The 16906-nt window shown below is 38.1% G+C and overlaps 1 protein-coding gene across 2 annotated transcripts in view; it reads right to left on the bottom strand.

The window, feature by feature from the left end:
- LOC146677165 (uncharacterized) overlaps positions 1-12753 on the bottom strand; it is a 12962-nt gene extending 209 nt beyond the window's left edge. Inside the window, exons 1-6 of one of the 2 annotated variants that reach the window (XM_085419000.1) lie at positions 12666-12753; positions 6041-6095; positions 1874-2852; positions 1277-1444; positions 795-890; positions 1-227 (exon numbers count right to left, since the gene is read on the bottom strand). The exon at positions 1-227 is cut by the window's left edge and continues 209 nt beyond it. In XM_085419000.1, the coding sequence (XP_085275126.1) occupies positions 1-227; positions 795-890; positions 1277-1444; positions 1874-2842 (1460 nt within the window). In that variant the 5' untranslated portion in view covers positions 2843-2852; positions 6041-6095; positions 12666-12753. Of the gene's footprint in view, positions 228-794; positions 891-1276; positions 1445-1873; positions 2853-6040; positions 6096-7284; positions 7360-12665 lie in introns of those variants that run through there. The other variant, XM_085418990.1, reaches the window with a different exon arrangement.
- Between the last annotated feature and the right edge of the window lie 4153 nt (positions 12754-16906).

Below are 16906 nucleotides of genomic sequence, written 5' to 3'. Positions count from 1 at the left end.
GTGAATGTAAGCTCAAGTTTCTTTGGGTATTGTAGGTCTAGTGCATAGATGTACCCAAAGAGCAGGAGAAATGACTCAGCCAGATTTGTGGGACCATTCACAAGTATTTCATCCTCAATGACAATGCAGATGCTTTCGGGACTGAAGAGGGCCGAATCAGTAGTGTCATCCGTGACAACTGTCAGCAGAGCCACAGGAGTGTCAGTGAGGTCTGGACCATCTGCTGACTGCAAAACAAAAATAATACAAGAATGAGTTCAGCCCCACAAGGACACAAATCATGCTATTGATTAGAGGTGTGAATCTTCATAAGTCACACGTTTCTTTTAGGATTATAATGTCAACGATTTAATTTGATATGGCGATACATCATGATGCATTACAATAATCTTAATTTCGGTTTGACTTCAAAACATATGTTTAAATAAATGTTTTCAATAATAAATATATGCCAAGATTTTTGTTTTTGTTATTTACCAAACATTTCTCTGACCACAACATGGCACCTCCAAAAAAATAGAACACTTGAATTTTAAAAGGGAGATAGTTTTTATCTGCAGATTTTTTTTGTATAATAATCTTTCAACTATTTTCATGTTTTCTGGTTTATGCGTAACAATCTTCTTGCAATCTTATTCAACAATAGTTGATATATGGGAGAAAACAAGTCAGATGAGGACTGTGTTGAACCTCCTTCCTGATATACACCCTGGTTCTCCTTGAGTTCTGAGCGATGTCATATGTTTGACTGAACAGCTAGGCAAAGGGGTTGATGCTGAGGCCAGTACACTTACATCACAAGTCCTGAATAACATGGAGGCATCTTCACGCAGGTACACAGGAAGTGCACGAAGGACGAGGGCCCGTCTTGTATTTACATCATGCTGTTCCTAGATGAACATACAATATCTATTAGAATAGTATTTACACAAATGCAGAGTAAAAACAAAGTGTTGGATAGCCATGTTCTGATTGTCATTGTTATAGATCAGGGGTGTCCAAACTTTTTGTGTAACGGGCTAAACTTGTCAATCTAGAAGGGTAACCCTACCCTACCCTAGCCATAGATGGTAAATTCTGTATTTTGGATTTTTTTGGATATTTTGATAGGATAGATTTTGTCAAGATGTCCTTCTCCTAAAATGACAACCTTGTATCCATGGCATAATCACTTAATCTCGGAGCACAGTTGAAGCAATTGACACTATGGCTTCTTACAGCTGTGTACAAACCATCGGTTAATGTAATCCTGATTCATGTGAAATGAAAAATTTACCCGAATGTCATAAATTCTCATGAGCTTTGCTAGCTCCTCTGCAATCTTGCCAGTCTTGATGGCCTTGTCTCGGAACAAAGTGATGAGTCTAGGGGTGTGTCTGTCCAGCTCCTTGTAGAATTGAGTGCGCAGGTTAACATTGTTGATTCGGTGGAACTCTGCCACCACCTGTACATGAACAGAAATACACAGAAATGAACAAAGATGAATTAGGAACAGAATTGTGAATGTATTTTAAAAAGTTCTCAGGTTAGCAAAACCAGAGAAATTCTAATCAGAACCAAGGCCAAAATAGAAAGTTATTCGTCATTCTTTGTAATGTTATCTAAAGGAAATTTAAATAAATAAACTTCTAGAGACTTTGTTTACTATGAATGGGGAAAAAAAAGAAAAAAAAAACATCACAGTGATGTGTTGTCATTTTACATCTGCCATTTGCTTTTTGGTAAATTGTTTGAAAATCTAGACTTTTAAAAACTGGGAGAACAGTAAAGAGACAGACAGACATACACACACACACACACACACACACACACACACACACACACACACACACACACACACACACACACATTTTTAATTTTATTTTATTTTTACCTGTGACTCTATAAGTAGGGCTGGCCATCTGTCCACGACGTCTCTCACTCGTGGAGCTACAACAGCTCCAACAATTTCTTGGCGACGTAGGGCATAGGTTGTGTCCATGAGCTTGCCTATGACCAAGTAGTTTCTCTCAGTCTTTTCGACTTCATGCATGATCTGTTCTCTCATTTTTTCCAGAGAGGCTGGGGTTTGATCCTTCGGTAGGTTAGTGATGTAGTTGACCTCAGCTTTTCGAGCTTTCTTTATGTTTTGATGGGGGTGATCATTGTTGGGGTTGTTTTGGCTCCGCCTCCCTGTGTTGATGGCTACTTCTGCAACCCCAGCTTTGGCCAGATTGTTACGGTAAGATGCAAGCTTGTACCCCATGTGGCGTTTCCATCCCAACGCCCCGTCTTCACCAGCTGTCATTCTGAGACATGGATGAGCTCTAATCAAAGCTTGAGCAGCCATTGCCAATTCCTTGTCATGTGCGTATGCTTTAAAACTGTAGATTGTTTCTGCCATTTTTCTAAGGATTTCACTCTTCTGTGATCTCTTTAACTTCAGCAATTTTCCTGATTCTTCATAAACTCGATTTCCTTCTTCTAGTATATGATCCATTTCATAACCAAAACTAGGAACAACAAATTCATCAGGCCAACTCTTCTGGCGCTGTATCGCAGGTACATGTGGGAGTATGTCTGTGTCAGAAGATGCAGTAGAGAAGGTGTCGCTTTCAGGTCTGACAACTCTTAATGTGCCCTTCTCTGGTAACTCCTGGATGTCCACAAGGAGACAAAGATCACCATCAAAGTCCGGATCCTCATAGTGAAGGCTAAAGTCCCCATCCAGTCTTGGCTTGAACCTCTCTTGAATTATTTCTTTCAGCTCCTCCACTGACTTTGGTCGCTCAAGTAGAGTAAGTTTCAGGGCGGTGTCTCGTTCAACATACACACGCAGCACATGCTTCTGGGCAGCAGCCATCTTTTGGTTCCTAGGGGAAGAAAAAAAAAAGAAAAAGGGAAAAAAAAGAACAAACATGAATTTTTATGGAGAGTAAACGTGATACAAACAATGTACACAAGTCCATAGCCTCACTTGAACGATGGGAAGTATGGAAGGACACCTGCTGGAGTGAGGCAGTTTATTCATGGACCCACTGCCCAGCACAGCTCCAAGAGAATGTTGAAGTCAGCTGTTAACCTGCTTCAATAAATCTTCAATGTAATAATATGAAACGTTTTGGTGTCAAGAGCAATCTTCCATCTACGTTGTAAGCACAGAGAGGTGTTTTGTCATTTAGCTCTGATGGGGTGTGAACAGCCAGATTATTTGGGAAAAGTTCGTAAGATCTCAGGTGTTCAATGTAGTGCGATATGTGCCTTTGGCAAAGAAAGACAACACTACTATTAACCAGGAGAACCTGTTCAATTCTACAGAACTTAGGCAGTCCTCCCTCTTGTCCAACAGACAAAAACATTCCTACATTATAATCAGTTCCATCAATGCAGATCTTTGATGTGCTGTAAATAACATTGCTTGCTGTTATTTGTTTAACATATGTCTTTGCAACATCTGGAAGCATTGATAACAGTACAGAGGAGACATTTGATGCTTGCTGGTGAGGTCTGAAGAATCCTGAGGCACTGAGATGAAATGCTACCATGTACTGATGCCTGTCGGCGAGTGTTTTTAACACATTTTTAAAGTTTTGTGTATCGTGTACAACTCTCTTGAAAAAACTGTGTTTTCCCTCAAACCTCATTGTCCACAAGTGTACAAGGGGCCCAAAAAGACGTATAAGGTCAGGATAGTGTTCAATGTAGTGATGCTTAGGACGGAGTTTGAAATCTGGAAAGGCTTCTTTCAGCATCTGTCTATGATCTTGGATCTTCGACTGTAAATACTGGATGGACTCCTCTGTGAATTCTGAAGACAGTGATAACTCTACTACCTCTTTTAAGTCCATTAGCACAGTCCATATCCCATCCTCTTCAGGAACAGCATTTCCAATAATCAAAGGGAGCAGTCTAAGCAATGTGGCATTTTCATGGCCATTACCACCAATGCTTTTCTTTAAAGCAAAGCTCTGTGGTATTTTATGAGGTTTCTCAAGCTTGTCTGTTCCTTGGTAGGGAAATGACAGAATTCTGTCATTCAAATATTCAAGGGTGAAGTATTTGCGACGGATCATCTCTCCAATACACAGGGCGAGCTCTGTAGGCACAATGCCCTCCAAAAGATCATGGAGGGCATCAGGTGGAAAGCCAGTGACAGTATGAAAATGCTCTAGTTGCTGTCTCAGGACACAATCTGCCTGAACACCATTTTGACTCCGACTGACCCCATGCATTACGGCATGCACATCACTATTATGGCTGTCTTTTGTCCTAAGACTGAACTCGCTGCTTGCAACTTCATGAGTCTGAAGTTTAACTTGTGTTGCTGTGCAGAACCTGCAAAAGTGTTCTGCTCTAAAAGACTTTGAAAAGCCTGCCAACTCATGGGCTGCAAGATTGTCACACACCACACACATGACTGTTCCTTGGACTACCTTACCAATAGACTCAATAAATATCCCATCTTGTTCAAGGGTACGGAGGTCTCTCAACAAAGGACCAAGTGCTTTTTCATACCCAAATGTCTGGATGTCAGCCACTTTACATAAAGCAGCAAGCTGAATCACATGCAAGGCTGACCGGTATTTACTGGGAAGATCAGCAAGCATCCAGTATACTGAACAGATTTTGTGTATTTTGCGCGATGTGCCAAGCGGATTGGCTATCTCCAAATCATCAATGTACAAAATTAGTGTTATTTTGAACTCATCTGAAGACAAGAATGTGTTCTCTTTGAAGTACAAACCATCTTGGTGGCTTACATAGACACCGTTTTGTGCCACCTTTGTTTCTTTAATTTTATCAAGAATATCTGTATGACTGAAGATTTTTTGTATCATTTTGAGAATGGGAACATGTACTGCTGTGTGTCCTGGCTGTAGCAGATACTGTACAGGCTTTACCACAGGGTAATTATTTTCGATGAAGGTTTTCCTTCTCTTGGTTGAGGATAACGGCTTCCCCTTAGCTGTGGCACTGACAATAACATTGCAGTCCATAACAGTACTGACAACCTCATTTAGAATTGCTTCACTGACAGTGATATCATGACTCTCTAAGACCTCTCTGATGTCATGTTTGAGTATCGGTTGGGACAAGAAAAATATCTGAGTCAAATGTTCCACTATTTCCTGAGATGCCATTTCTGACACATGAAGAATAGATTGCATCTTTAGAAATAACGATGCCAAGTTATGGTTCAGCTGGGCCTTTAACATGTCTGGGTCACACTGACTGTTTATCTCATCGAGATCAAATGTGTCTGCAGACCCTGGACTGTGAGTTTCAGCAGGTTCCCGAAGACTTTCTGCTGCAACTAGCTCTGGGGCGCTATCGTTGTATGCCAATACAACACATTCACCAAAGCCTGAATCACCACTATGCTTTCTACTTTTGTGTGCATTAAATGCTGAGTAACTATTTGTTCTGTAATTACAGTTTTTGAATGGGCATGGTACCATCTCATGACTTCATAAATGATTTCTCAAGTGACCAAACAGAATTCCCTCAGAAAAGGGCTGTGTGAAGTTACACAAAGGACATATAAAACAACCACGTGCTCCTTCAGTTGCATCAACTCTATGTGAATCATTATGTGATCTTGACAGATGAGCTTTCATTGCCTCGAATGATGGAAAAGTACAAATGCAACTGTCATAGAGACATGGCAGGGGGGACACTCGTGAATATTGGGTATGCAATACAGTGTAGTGCCAAAATAATTGTCCCCGAGTATTTGAAGTTGCAGAACACAACTTGCATTTCCACTCCATTGGGCCAACTTCACCCCTGCAATTAAAACATTTGCAGTCAAAACCATTTCAGCCCTGTTTGCACTTTTGGCTTTTCAAAATGCACTGTTTACACGCATTGTACTTAAAATGCATGTCAATTTTTAAATTAGGTGGAACATAATTATGCCAACAAGTTCACACAGTAATTTAATTTTGTCTGTTCTGTTGCAAAAAAAAAATCTAAAAATTTTGAATAATTCAGGGCAAAATTCTCTAGTTTCTTTGTATTTATTTTTTATTTAAATTAGGACACAAATTATAAAACTCACCCACTGACAACTGGTGAAATGCTGACTCTCTGTAGCGCTCTTTGCAGTCTGATATCTGTAAACAATATGTGCACAAAGACGACTTGTTAATGTTCAAAAACATTTTTTGCACAGCACACACACACGTAGTCAGCTGATCTCATCTGATGCAGATCTGCTCCTTGATCAAGTGACATTTGTCCGGATTTTTGGCATGAGTGACGTCGAATCAGCACCGCAGCTGGATGGCCCGATTTACATACCCAGCGCAGCTGATACTCACCACAATAATCTACTAAGATTATATGCACTCCTGTTATTAAGTCCAGTTCAGTCTGTTAATGTTAACCGTTTCAAACTAATGTTAATAGGTGTGTTGCTAAGCTTAATAACTTAAATAACAAACTTGAAATTTACCCGTCCTATTTTCCCCTTTATTGTTTTTTCTCTGTGCTGTAAATCTTCTGTCTAAGAAGAAATCTGAAGCTGCTGTTCTGAAAATGAGCTACCAAAACTTTTTCTGAATGAATCAATAAAGATCAATTTATGGAAAGCTGTGATGAAGGCGGTTTTGTCTTTAATTATATTCAACAATATAACATATTCGACCACTTTTAAGTGATTTTGTGATCTTTAATACACTTTAATACACTAAAGTTAAGGTTTTTTACCTAATTTCTAGTAAGTGGCCCAGCCCCTCCTATATTTTTATGTATGTGGCCCTCAGTGAAAAAAGTTTGGACACCCCTGCCTTACAGGTTAGGGAGTATTTGTGATCCGCACAGTCTGCATCAATGATTCTTTCTTAGCCTGGGAGCAGAACGCGGCTCTTTATTTTCATTTCATTTCAATTTATCTAGCAAAGATCGATAGGGTCTGGCTTAAAGGTGTCAAGGAGGCGCCTCAGTCTGGCTGGTTGAGCCTTGTCGAATTAGCGCGAACAATTTAGGTGAACTTCGTTCGTAGCACCGAGTTTGACCAGTGTGTAATGTTAGGCTGAATCAGGCGATGCATTTTTCCGCAAGGCTTGACTTGTAGAGCTCGCTTAGTGGAATACCCCTCTAAACTGTTAAAAGAACTTCGAGATTATCTCACAACCACACATTTGAGACTACGAAAAAATACAAACATGTGTCTAATTACCATCATGATAACACACTCATGTTGTTTATTATTGTTCGCTTCATGCTAGCACACACACATAGCTCAACAGCGTAAACTACTGACTGTGTAACACGGACACTTATTGAAATAAGTATACTCACAATACGCACGTGCATTACCGGCGAATACGACAACCGGTAGAAACGGACAGTAGAAAATTTTAGTAGAAAGTTCAAAGGCATGGAGCTTTTTTTTTTTTTTTTTTTTTTTTTTTTTTCTTTTATTAGTAATATAAACATACAAACAAAATGCACCATATATTACAGATTCAGAGAATAAACATTTCTTACATATTAGCAACTTTTATATATAGTGAAAATAAAATATAAAGATGGGGTCACATAAATTAACAGATTATTAACTCACTAAATCAAAATCTTCTACAAAGGAAACAAAAAAAGCAGCCTTTTTCTTTTTAACTAAAGTCAAAGATTTAACCAACAGGTTTAGGTCGTTTTTCCAGTGAGCCAGTGTTGGTTTAATCTTAAAAAAGCGACATTTATGTATAAAATACTTACACAAGATTAATAACACATTAACACCATAATTAGCTTTCTTTTCTTTCAAAAACACTCCAAACATTATCATATTTAAGGTAAATGGGGTAATTTGAATCCCACTGGAATAAAGCCAGGTATGAAAATCCAACCAAAATATTTGTATAAAATTGCACAAAAAGAATAGATGGTCCAAATCCTCCTCTTCTGTTTCACAAAATACACAATTACCCGTTTCTATTTTGAATCTATCACTAAGGAGTCTATTTGTCGGGTAAATTTTATTCAAGATTTTAAATTGGACTTCTTTCCCTTTAGGAGGGATAGGGAAGGTGATATAATCAGTTCTTATTTTTTCAATTTCTTCCCTTTGGAAATCTTTTAATATGTAATTACGTCTAAGTAAATTTGGAGAATAAAGACTCCTTAATGAAGATCTAAGAAACTTATTGTTGCATTTAACATCACAAAATCGAATACCATCTATATATAATTGCCTTAACTTGGGGGAGATGTCAGAATATATTATATCATTTACAACTATGTTTTTAAGTGACAATGGAATGGATTTTATAACCCGATTAAATTTACTTTTAGAACATTGGATATTAAACTTTTGGCAAAAATCTTGATGTCCTAGAACATGTCCTTCCTCATCTACAAAATGGGCAATTGCCCAAACACCTTTTGATAACCAATCTTGAATAAAAATAGATTTTCTGTTCATCAGTATATATCTATTGTTCCAAATTGGGCTATTATGTGGAGTGAAATTATGTTTAAATAACATTTTCCAATAAAGAAGGACCTGTTTATGGAATTCAGAGAGTTTAGCAGGTAGCTTAGTAATTTCAAAGTCACACTTTAGGAGAAAGTCGATACCCCCTAGTGTGTTAAAGACCTTACTTGGTATAAAAAACCAAATGGAGTGTGGATTATTTAGGAAGGATTTTAACCATTTAAGTTTCAAAACACCATTCATTATGTCAAAATCAATTGCGTTTCCACCGCCTTCAATGTATGGTTTAACCAAATCATCTTTAGATATATAATGGCACTTATTCCTCCAAATAAAATTAAAATTCAAGCTATTAATTGTTTTAATAACTTTATTCGATATTGATAGAGAGTAAGCTGGATATATAAATCTAGATAAACTATCCATTTTGGTTAATAATATTCTTCCAAAAATTGTGATGTCTCTTTGTAACCACTTATTTAGGATTGTCTTACATTTGTCAACATTATCTAAAATATTTACTTTTTCTAAGACTTTGTGATCTTTTGAAATTGTGATGCCCAAATATTTTACCTCCCTCTTCACCTTTATATCGTACAGTAATTGTGAATTACACTCCTTTAATGCCAATAATTCACATTTATTTAAATTTAACTTTAAGCCTGAAGCTTTTGAGAATGTAGTGATTATTTGTTTTACCAGGGGAATCTGATGTTCATTTTTTAAGAAAAGAGTAGTGTCATCCGCAAGTTGACTAATTATTAAAGAATTGTCCATAATCTCAATTCCGGCAACGCTGCTGTTTTTAATTAGAATTGCGAGCATCTCCACAACCATTATGAACAACAACGGAGAGCTTCCACACCCTTGCCTAATTCCTCTTTTGACGCCAAATATTTTACCAGTGCCATAGCCTAATGACACAGAGCTATTTATATCATTATACAGTATATCTATTATCTTCCTAAATTTATCCCCAAATCCAAATCGAGTTAGTGTTTCTAAAATAAAAGGATGTTCTACTGAATCGAAAGCTTTATAAAAGTCCAAGAAAAGAATAAAACTGTCATCACTAATCAGATCATTGTAGTCCAGTAAGTCTAAAACCAATCTGATATTATTATGAATGTTCCTGTCTTTCAAAAACCCTGATTGTGTCTCACTAATTATACATGAAACCCCTTGTTTGAGCCTTGTTGCAACTGAGCTAGAGAAAATTTTATAATCTGTATTTAATAAAGTTATGGGCCTTAAGTTATCCAATTGTCGTTTATCTTTGTTTGGTTTAGGAATTAATGTAATTAATCCTTGTTTCATGCTAGACATCAATTCTCCCTTTTCAATACTGGCCAGTATAGCTTTGAATAAAATTTCCCGTAAGTCTTCCCAAAAAAATTGGAAGAAATTAACTGTCAGCCCATCTGGACCAGGGGATTTATTAAGTGCCATTTTCTTAACAGATGCATCTAATTCTTCAATTCTGAAGTCAGATTCACATAATTCCTTAAATGATTCATCAATTTTAGGGATCAGATTATCTATTTGATCAAAAAAGACATCACAATCTGCTTGGGAGAACTGTGAGGAGTATAAATTGGAATAGAATGTATAAGTTTCATTCTCCAAAATTTTAGGGTCGTCACATTCAATGCCATCAATTAACAGAGAAGATATAAAATTTCTTTTCTGTCTGCTCTTTTCTAAATTAAAAAAATATGAAGAATTTCTTTCCCCCTCCTCAATCCACTTGGCCCGTGAACGCACAAAAGCTCCTTCTGCTTTATTTAGGTAGAGCTGATCTAATTTAGTTTGCAACTCCATAAGTTTACTCCTTTCTTGGGTATTTAGATCATCTTTACTACAGCAATAAGTAATTTCTTGGAATAATTTACATTCATATTCTCTTTGCTTTTGACTTATGTTTTTACTGAATTGAATACTAAATTCTCTAATTTTGAATTTAATGAATTCCCATTTATTGATATATCCTACAATTAGATGATCAGCCATAATATCTTTTATAATTTTTTTGACTATGTTGCAGTAGTCTTCATTTTGTAAAAGTTTGGCATTGAACTTCCAATAAGTTCTTTTATTTGATTGTCTAATTTCCGATTCTAAGCACAGTTCAATAAAGCAATGATCAGATAGAGGTGCATTTGACATTGCAACTTTTACAGTGTGGCTAAGAATGATGTCACTTCCTAGCCAATAGTCTATTCTAGATTTACAAGCTCCATTTGGTTTAAACCAGGAAAAGCTCTTAATTTCTGGATTTCTTACTCTCCAAATATCTGTCAAGTTGTTATTAATCAAAAATTCTATAATTAGGTTATTTTTTTGTGGTCTACCTGTCCTTGAGGGCCATCTATCAGTCCATTCATCAGGAGTCATATTCCAATCACCACCCATTAAAATGTATTCTGTAGGGTATCGACCTTTAAGTTCAAAAATATTTGAAGTTATATCTTCTAACATAATTTTATTCTGACTTTCATTGTTATATCCATAAACGTTGACTAAAATGAAAAACAAACTTTCAACTCTCATTACAGCAATCAACCAATGACCATTCAAGTCAGTTCGTTGTATTACAAGATCCCCGGGAAAGTTATTGAATAAAATTGCTACACCCCCCGACCTCATTGAGCCATGGCTAAACAGGATTTTGCTACCCCATTGGTTTGACCAAAAAGATACATCACTATCAGATGAATGAGTCTCTTGTAGAAAAATACAGTTTGATTTTTTACCTTTGCAGTACAAAAATAAGGCTTTTCTTTTAACAGATTCTCTTAAACCCCTAACATTTAAAGAACCAAAACAAATGTTAACATTCAACATGAACTATAGACAGAATATCACTCACCACGTGAGAAAAAGAAGAAAAAAAAAAGTACTAAATGCTGAGCTCCTCAGACCGCGAACAAGTTTCCACTATTTCAGTTTTTGTCATTTTTAGTTCTCCTGTCTTTCCTCAACTTTGCGTCCATCAATGAAGGCATGTGGACCACGAAAGTAGGCCCGTTTACCCGCACGTCTTGCTTCCTCCACCAGAGGCCATAGGCGCTGTCGATCTTGTATGTCCTCCTGCGGCAACATCTCCGCGAAGCTGATGCCTTCTTGCTTGCAGGTTGAAGAGTCTTTGGTGCGCCTCCACAATTCTTCTTTAATTCGCCTCTGTGTGAATAGAATAATGATGTTTCTGTTTCTGCCATCAACTCGTTTCCCTAAGCGGTGGACAATATCAACGGCCTCTTCTAAGTTCAAGTCAGGGGCAATCTTCTGAAGCGTTTGCAAAACCTTCACTCTAATGTTTTCATCTTTGTCTTCCTTCACCCCTTTCAGTTTTAGGCACCACCTCATTCGGTAGCGCTCTTGTTCTTTCACTCTTCTTTTCAAGTCTTCATTTTCTTTAAGCAGCTGTTCATTCGCATTTGCCAGTTTAACAACTTTCAATTTGCAATCAACTATCTCTGCAGCATTAAACTCTACAGCCTTAGCCAAGCTGGCAACCATAGCTGCACTTTGTTTGTTTTGTTCCTTGATATCCTCCAGTTGTGCTTCAAATTTTTTGTCAAGTCCCATAATGGCTTCAAAAATAGTTTTATTGGAGATATCATCTTCCTTCTCTGAAGATTTTGTTCTTTTCTCCTCTGGCGGTTGTTTTGAAGGAGTTGGCGGCGCCGAGTCTGTTCCCCGTTCTCGCTTGTTTAGGCCCACGTTGGCAGCTTCAGTGCTAGCATAGCCATGGTCACTGACTTTAGCATGCGACGACGTCTTAACAATGGGGTTTGACGGCACAAATTGCAGCTTTGCATTCTTAATAACCTTTTGGGCATCCATAGTTATAGTTCGAGTGGAAAGAGAATAAAGTTACTTAGTAAATTTTGCGGTCTTTCGGAGCTCCTGAAAAAACACGACTGTTCAAGCCGCCATCTTGGTGCCTCCCTCCAAAGGCATGGAGCTAGAACTGCCACCGTCAACTTCCCGGGCAAGAATACAATGCATTATGGGAAATGTTGTCCCCCACGGAAAACCGCCAAAACGTTACACCGTTCTAATTTGAAATAACATTACGTATTTGTCACATTCGAAAACTTCTAAAATTACAATTACTTGGATTCGAATTCATTTATAACAAACATTCACTGTGCGCAAAGTACGAATGTATTTCCAGTAAAAAAATAAAAAAGAATGTTTATCGAAATTAAATTTAAACAAAACAAAAACACGTTAGACTTACCAAATTTAGGGCAGTTGATGAAAAAAAATAAGGTGGTGGTCGTGGTAGGTTGAAGTTGGGGACTCTTAATCCACACGGGCTGGCCAAATCTTCCCTGCATCAAGGTAAATTCAAGATGGCTGACTCAGCTTTCCTGAGGGAGCGACAAGACTCCACCCACCAGAACGTAACTAATATATGCTTCTTAAACTTTTTGAGCGTTCCGAACAAATTAGCTAAAAAATATTGAGCCCTATTCAATTAAAGTTGCATAAAAGCCAACAGAGCTCAATACTTTATAGTTTGCTCAACTACAAAACGACATTTGAGTGTTATGAGCTTATTAGTTATGAGCTAGAACAACTGTTAGGGATTACAGTGTATTTTAAACGGTTCTCTCAAACAGACACTTTTTCCATTTGGATACAAAGTCCCTCCTGCCTATACTGGTACATAAGTGCTGTTTTTCTTTTAAGGGCTTCACCACCGTGTCTTCTTTTATTGCTATATAACTGGCATTCCCTTAACTGTCCACTCCTTACATCTAATATCTAATACATTTAGTGTGAAAAGTTATTTTCCAATGAAGGATGTCAAGTTTGTAATCATTTAAAATAGTCTGACTTTGTGGGCCCATTTAAGATGGGATTATATAAGAGGGGTTTTGCCTGGGTTTTCTCTCTTCAGTGTTTTTTCACAGAGCCTTCATCGGTGTGTTGCACCAAACATATCAGCCCTCTGCTCTGCAGTAATCTCTAACGTCGAGTCGACCTTTTTTCACCTCTTTTTGTTTATGACATTGACACTGATGAAAATGTCATTGAGGTCAGGAAAAGGTGGTTAGGAGAACTGATAAGGAAAGGAGAAGAATCCAAAGGACCTTACACTAATCTCCAGCAGTGTAAGTCCAGATGATTGTCATGTTGAAACCACAACGTTCAGAAGATAGACTACGATATGGCTCTTTTAACAAATCACCCCAATGTGTTCTAACCCTGATTCACACAGGTCATGTAAATGAGAACGGTGAAAAATATCCCTTCATCACAAAGATTGGAATTTTTAAGAAGACAAACCACATTCAGCCAGATTTAGTTACAGTCTGCAGCAGCACAAAGCCCTGTTTTGATGTTGGAAAGCTACGGGATTTCCTCAAGTGGCATTGTGTCAATTATGCTACTGAAAGTTGTGAGCAGAAGCATTTTAGCGACTGGCCTCATGGAATATGTATTTCTATGAGTTTTCCTTTCAGGAGGGGAATATTTAAAAAGTCTTTGGCACACAATTTACCACAAATTAGTTCCAAAAAAAATCCTATCTTGTGTCTGCTGTGGTTGCAATAGTCGCTACATGGAGTGAATATGTTTCTTCTTTATTATGTTGATTGTTTTGATAAATGGTCAGATGGTCCATTGCAATGAATTGTGGGATGGCATGTTGTCCTTTCCTTTCATAAAGGACAGTCCCAGTGTATCCTATGCTAAAGTGGACTGATCATTACTTCTGCCTACCTGCAAAATTTAAATCCAACTCTTCTCATCATTTGCTGTCAGATTGTTGCACTACCTTGATGGTTGCATCGTTTGGCTGCACGCTTTTCATTTTTGGGTTTGAGATTATCGCCTCTCTCACCTTGCCTTTTGCTCCTTGTCCAGATTCATGCCTAGCTGAGCAAACGTGTTTCATGCCCATCAGCATAACCTACCTTTGTTCAGAGTTACTTGCTGGAGAGCAATATGGGGATCATTCTGGGATTAGCCCAGTGAGTCACGTTGATTGCAGAGGTTGGATTTGGATACTTTTTGAAAAAGAACCCATTACATAACAGTCACGACTGTGGTTAATGCTTTGGTGTCATTTCACCTTGTTACACAGGCGGTAAGATTAAATTGAGTCTAGTTCACCCACAAACACCAGTGTAAATGGGGATAGGGGTGTGGTGATGTGACAGTTGGCATGCAACACAAAAAATGTGGTGAAACCAAACCAGGCTTAAGATCTCAGAGGGAATTAATTCTGTTTTAGAGTTGTCCAGAATGAGGAACTGAGTCCTGCAATCCTTCGAAGGATTCTTTGCCACTGTAGGAGAAGGAAAAAATGGAAATACTGAGGGTTTTTTGTCACAATTGCACATGATGAAAACATGACAACCTTAAAATTTGATTCATACATAGTGCAGGGGGAGGGGGATTTTCAGCTTTGGCAGGAATGAGGTAGGACTGCTTATGTTATAAGAACGTAAAAGGGTAAAAACTTAGATTAACCTCTTTTTTATGCTTCCTGTGCTCACAGCCAGCGCTGGGACCATAGCTGGGGTAACTGCTGTCTTTCACATCATACAAAGCCAAAAGTAGAAAAACTGTCACAATCTGAGAGTTTCGAGCAGCCTGAGACTCTTTGTAACAACATGTACTGTTTGATGAAGCGTGTAGTTAAGGCCTTATCAGGTGACCCTGAATGGTTGCTACTATAGGCTTAGGCTGCTGGGAGATTCCCATGATGCACAGTTTCTTCTTCACTCACTTTTTTTTTTTACATCACTCTATGTTGGCAGATGATAGAGCATCACATTCAATCTGCAATTTTTGTACATAAATTGGAAAAAAATGGCACTTTGTATTTTTATATAAGAATATGGTTAGAATTTATTTCTGTTAAGCCATAATGGAATATACTGACTTCCTTATCAAACAAACTATCTCTTACATGATGGGGGATGGGTCCGATTTTTTATTTTTTAAGTTTCTGCCTGCTTTATTAATCTAAACTAGAGGGTAGGAATGACAATTATTATTAAAAGCTTAATCTTTAAATCTATAAGTGAAACGGAAAAGAGAAAAGGCATGAGATGACTGTGTAGTAGATGAAGTGAAAGAAAAAGAGAGCTCTCGCTCTGAGACATTCACCTCTGCTCCGAGAAACCAAATTTTCCCCCTCTGATGTCTGCCTACATCCATCACTCATGCTCCTCCTCTCCTTGCCTTCCCTGCTCTGAGAGTCTGTACTCTCTCTGATAAATGAGAGGAGCCCTGGTTGAACCTATTAACAGTGTGTAATACCGCTCAGTCTGCAAATAGCCCACACTGTCCAGACCTACTTTACACTTCTCAAGGTAGCGGTGGCCTATTAGGCCAAGTTTGGGCTGTGCCATGTTGTCTCTTGTTGGGTAGCTGTTTCTGTAACTCCCTCTCTCCTTTTTTTTGCCTTGTGCCTTTTTCTGCCCTTCTGCCTCCCACCACGACTTTCAGTTCCTCCTCCCCAGTTGTCTTCCTCTCCTCTTTGTGGCAGTTTTTCCTCTCTCTCTTCTCAAGCTATCCTTGGCCCTATTAGTGGTGGCCAAATCAGGAGAGTAATCGACCTGAAAATGGCATCAATCAAAGAATGTACTTGTACCTTCACAACCTCATTTACTTTACTTTTTTAGAAGTTGGTCTTTCTTTGCAGCCTATTATTCACTCTCAGAGGGGAATATCACATTTTACTGTAGAAACATTTCCAAGGGTTTGTAGCTGAACACAGCCACAAGTGGCAATTATTAGATGATGCCACATTACAGTCCCCTTAATTTCCCAAGATGCTTTGACTCAGACTCCATAGAAGGCATAACTGATGGTTTGGCAGTGGGTGGCTGCAAGGCGAGCGGGATGAGGCCATTGGAAGAGTAAAAGGTAGGCTGTACCCCGTACAAGCCTTGTGTCCTTAATAAAAAGTTTTGTGAGCCTATTAAGGTCATTAACCTTGAATGCTTTGAATAATCTCCAATTGAAACACTAACTGGCAAAGCAGCCCTTTGATTGGTCTGTCTGAACCCTTTTTTTATTTTGCAGCTGAATCCACAAACAAAACAGCAAATTGTTATTTATATTTCAAATATTGCTCTTTGCTGTTCTTAACTTATACCACATGGCTTCAGGTTTAGATCATGAACTTGTCTTCAGATTTAGTTATAATCAAAAGGGTACCAGCTAACAGTTCCTTTAGGCTAGCAATTATTGTTCTACATTCAAAAGTAGAGAGGTGGAGATGGTGATGTAATCTCCCTCAATGGGCAACAATTATTGTTTCAGCCTTGATGTTAGTTGGCAACTTCAGAAGTGCTTTTGTTTATGGGTTGTGACAGGAACAAATTAGTGGAAAAATTTTTTGCATGGGAAGTCTCTGAGTGTGTTACTGGTGGTTATATTTGTTTGTATTTGGGCAAACAGTTAGGATGTGACTGTTTCTGATCAATGATTTGGAAAGATCATACTGCAGAGATCTAA

Source organism: Rhamphochromis longiceps, linkage group LG2, assembly GCF_057381845.1.
Source record: "Rhamphochromis longiceps isolate RC_006_pf linkage group LG2, R_longiceps_female_GT1.1, whole genome shotgun sequence".
Lineage (NCBI taxonomy): Eukaryota > Metazoa > Chordata > Actinopteri > Cichliformes > Cichlidae > Rhamphochromis > Rhamphochromis longiceps.
This window is presented reverse-complemented; position numbering and strand designations above follow the sequence as displayed.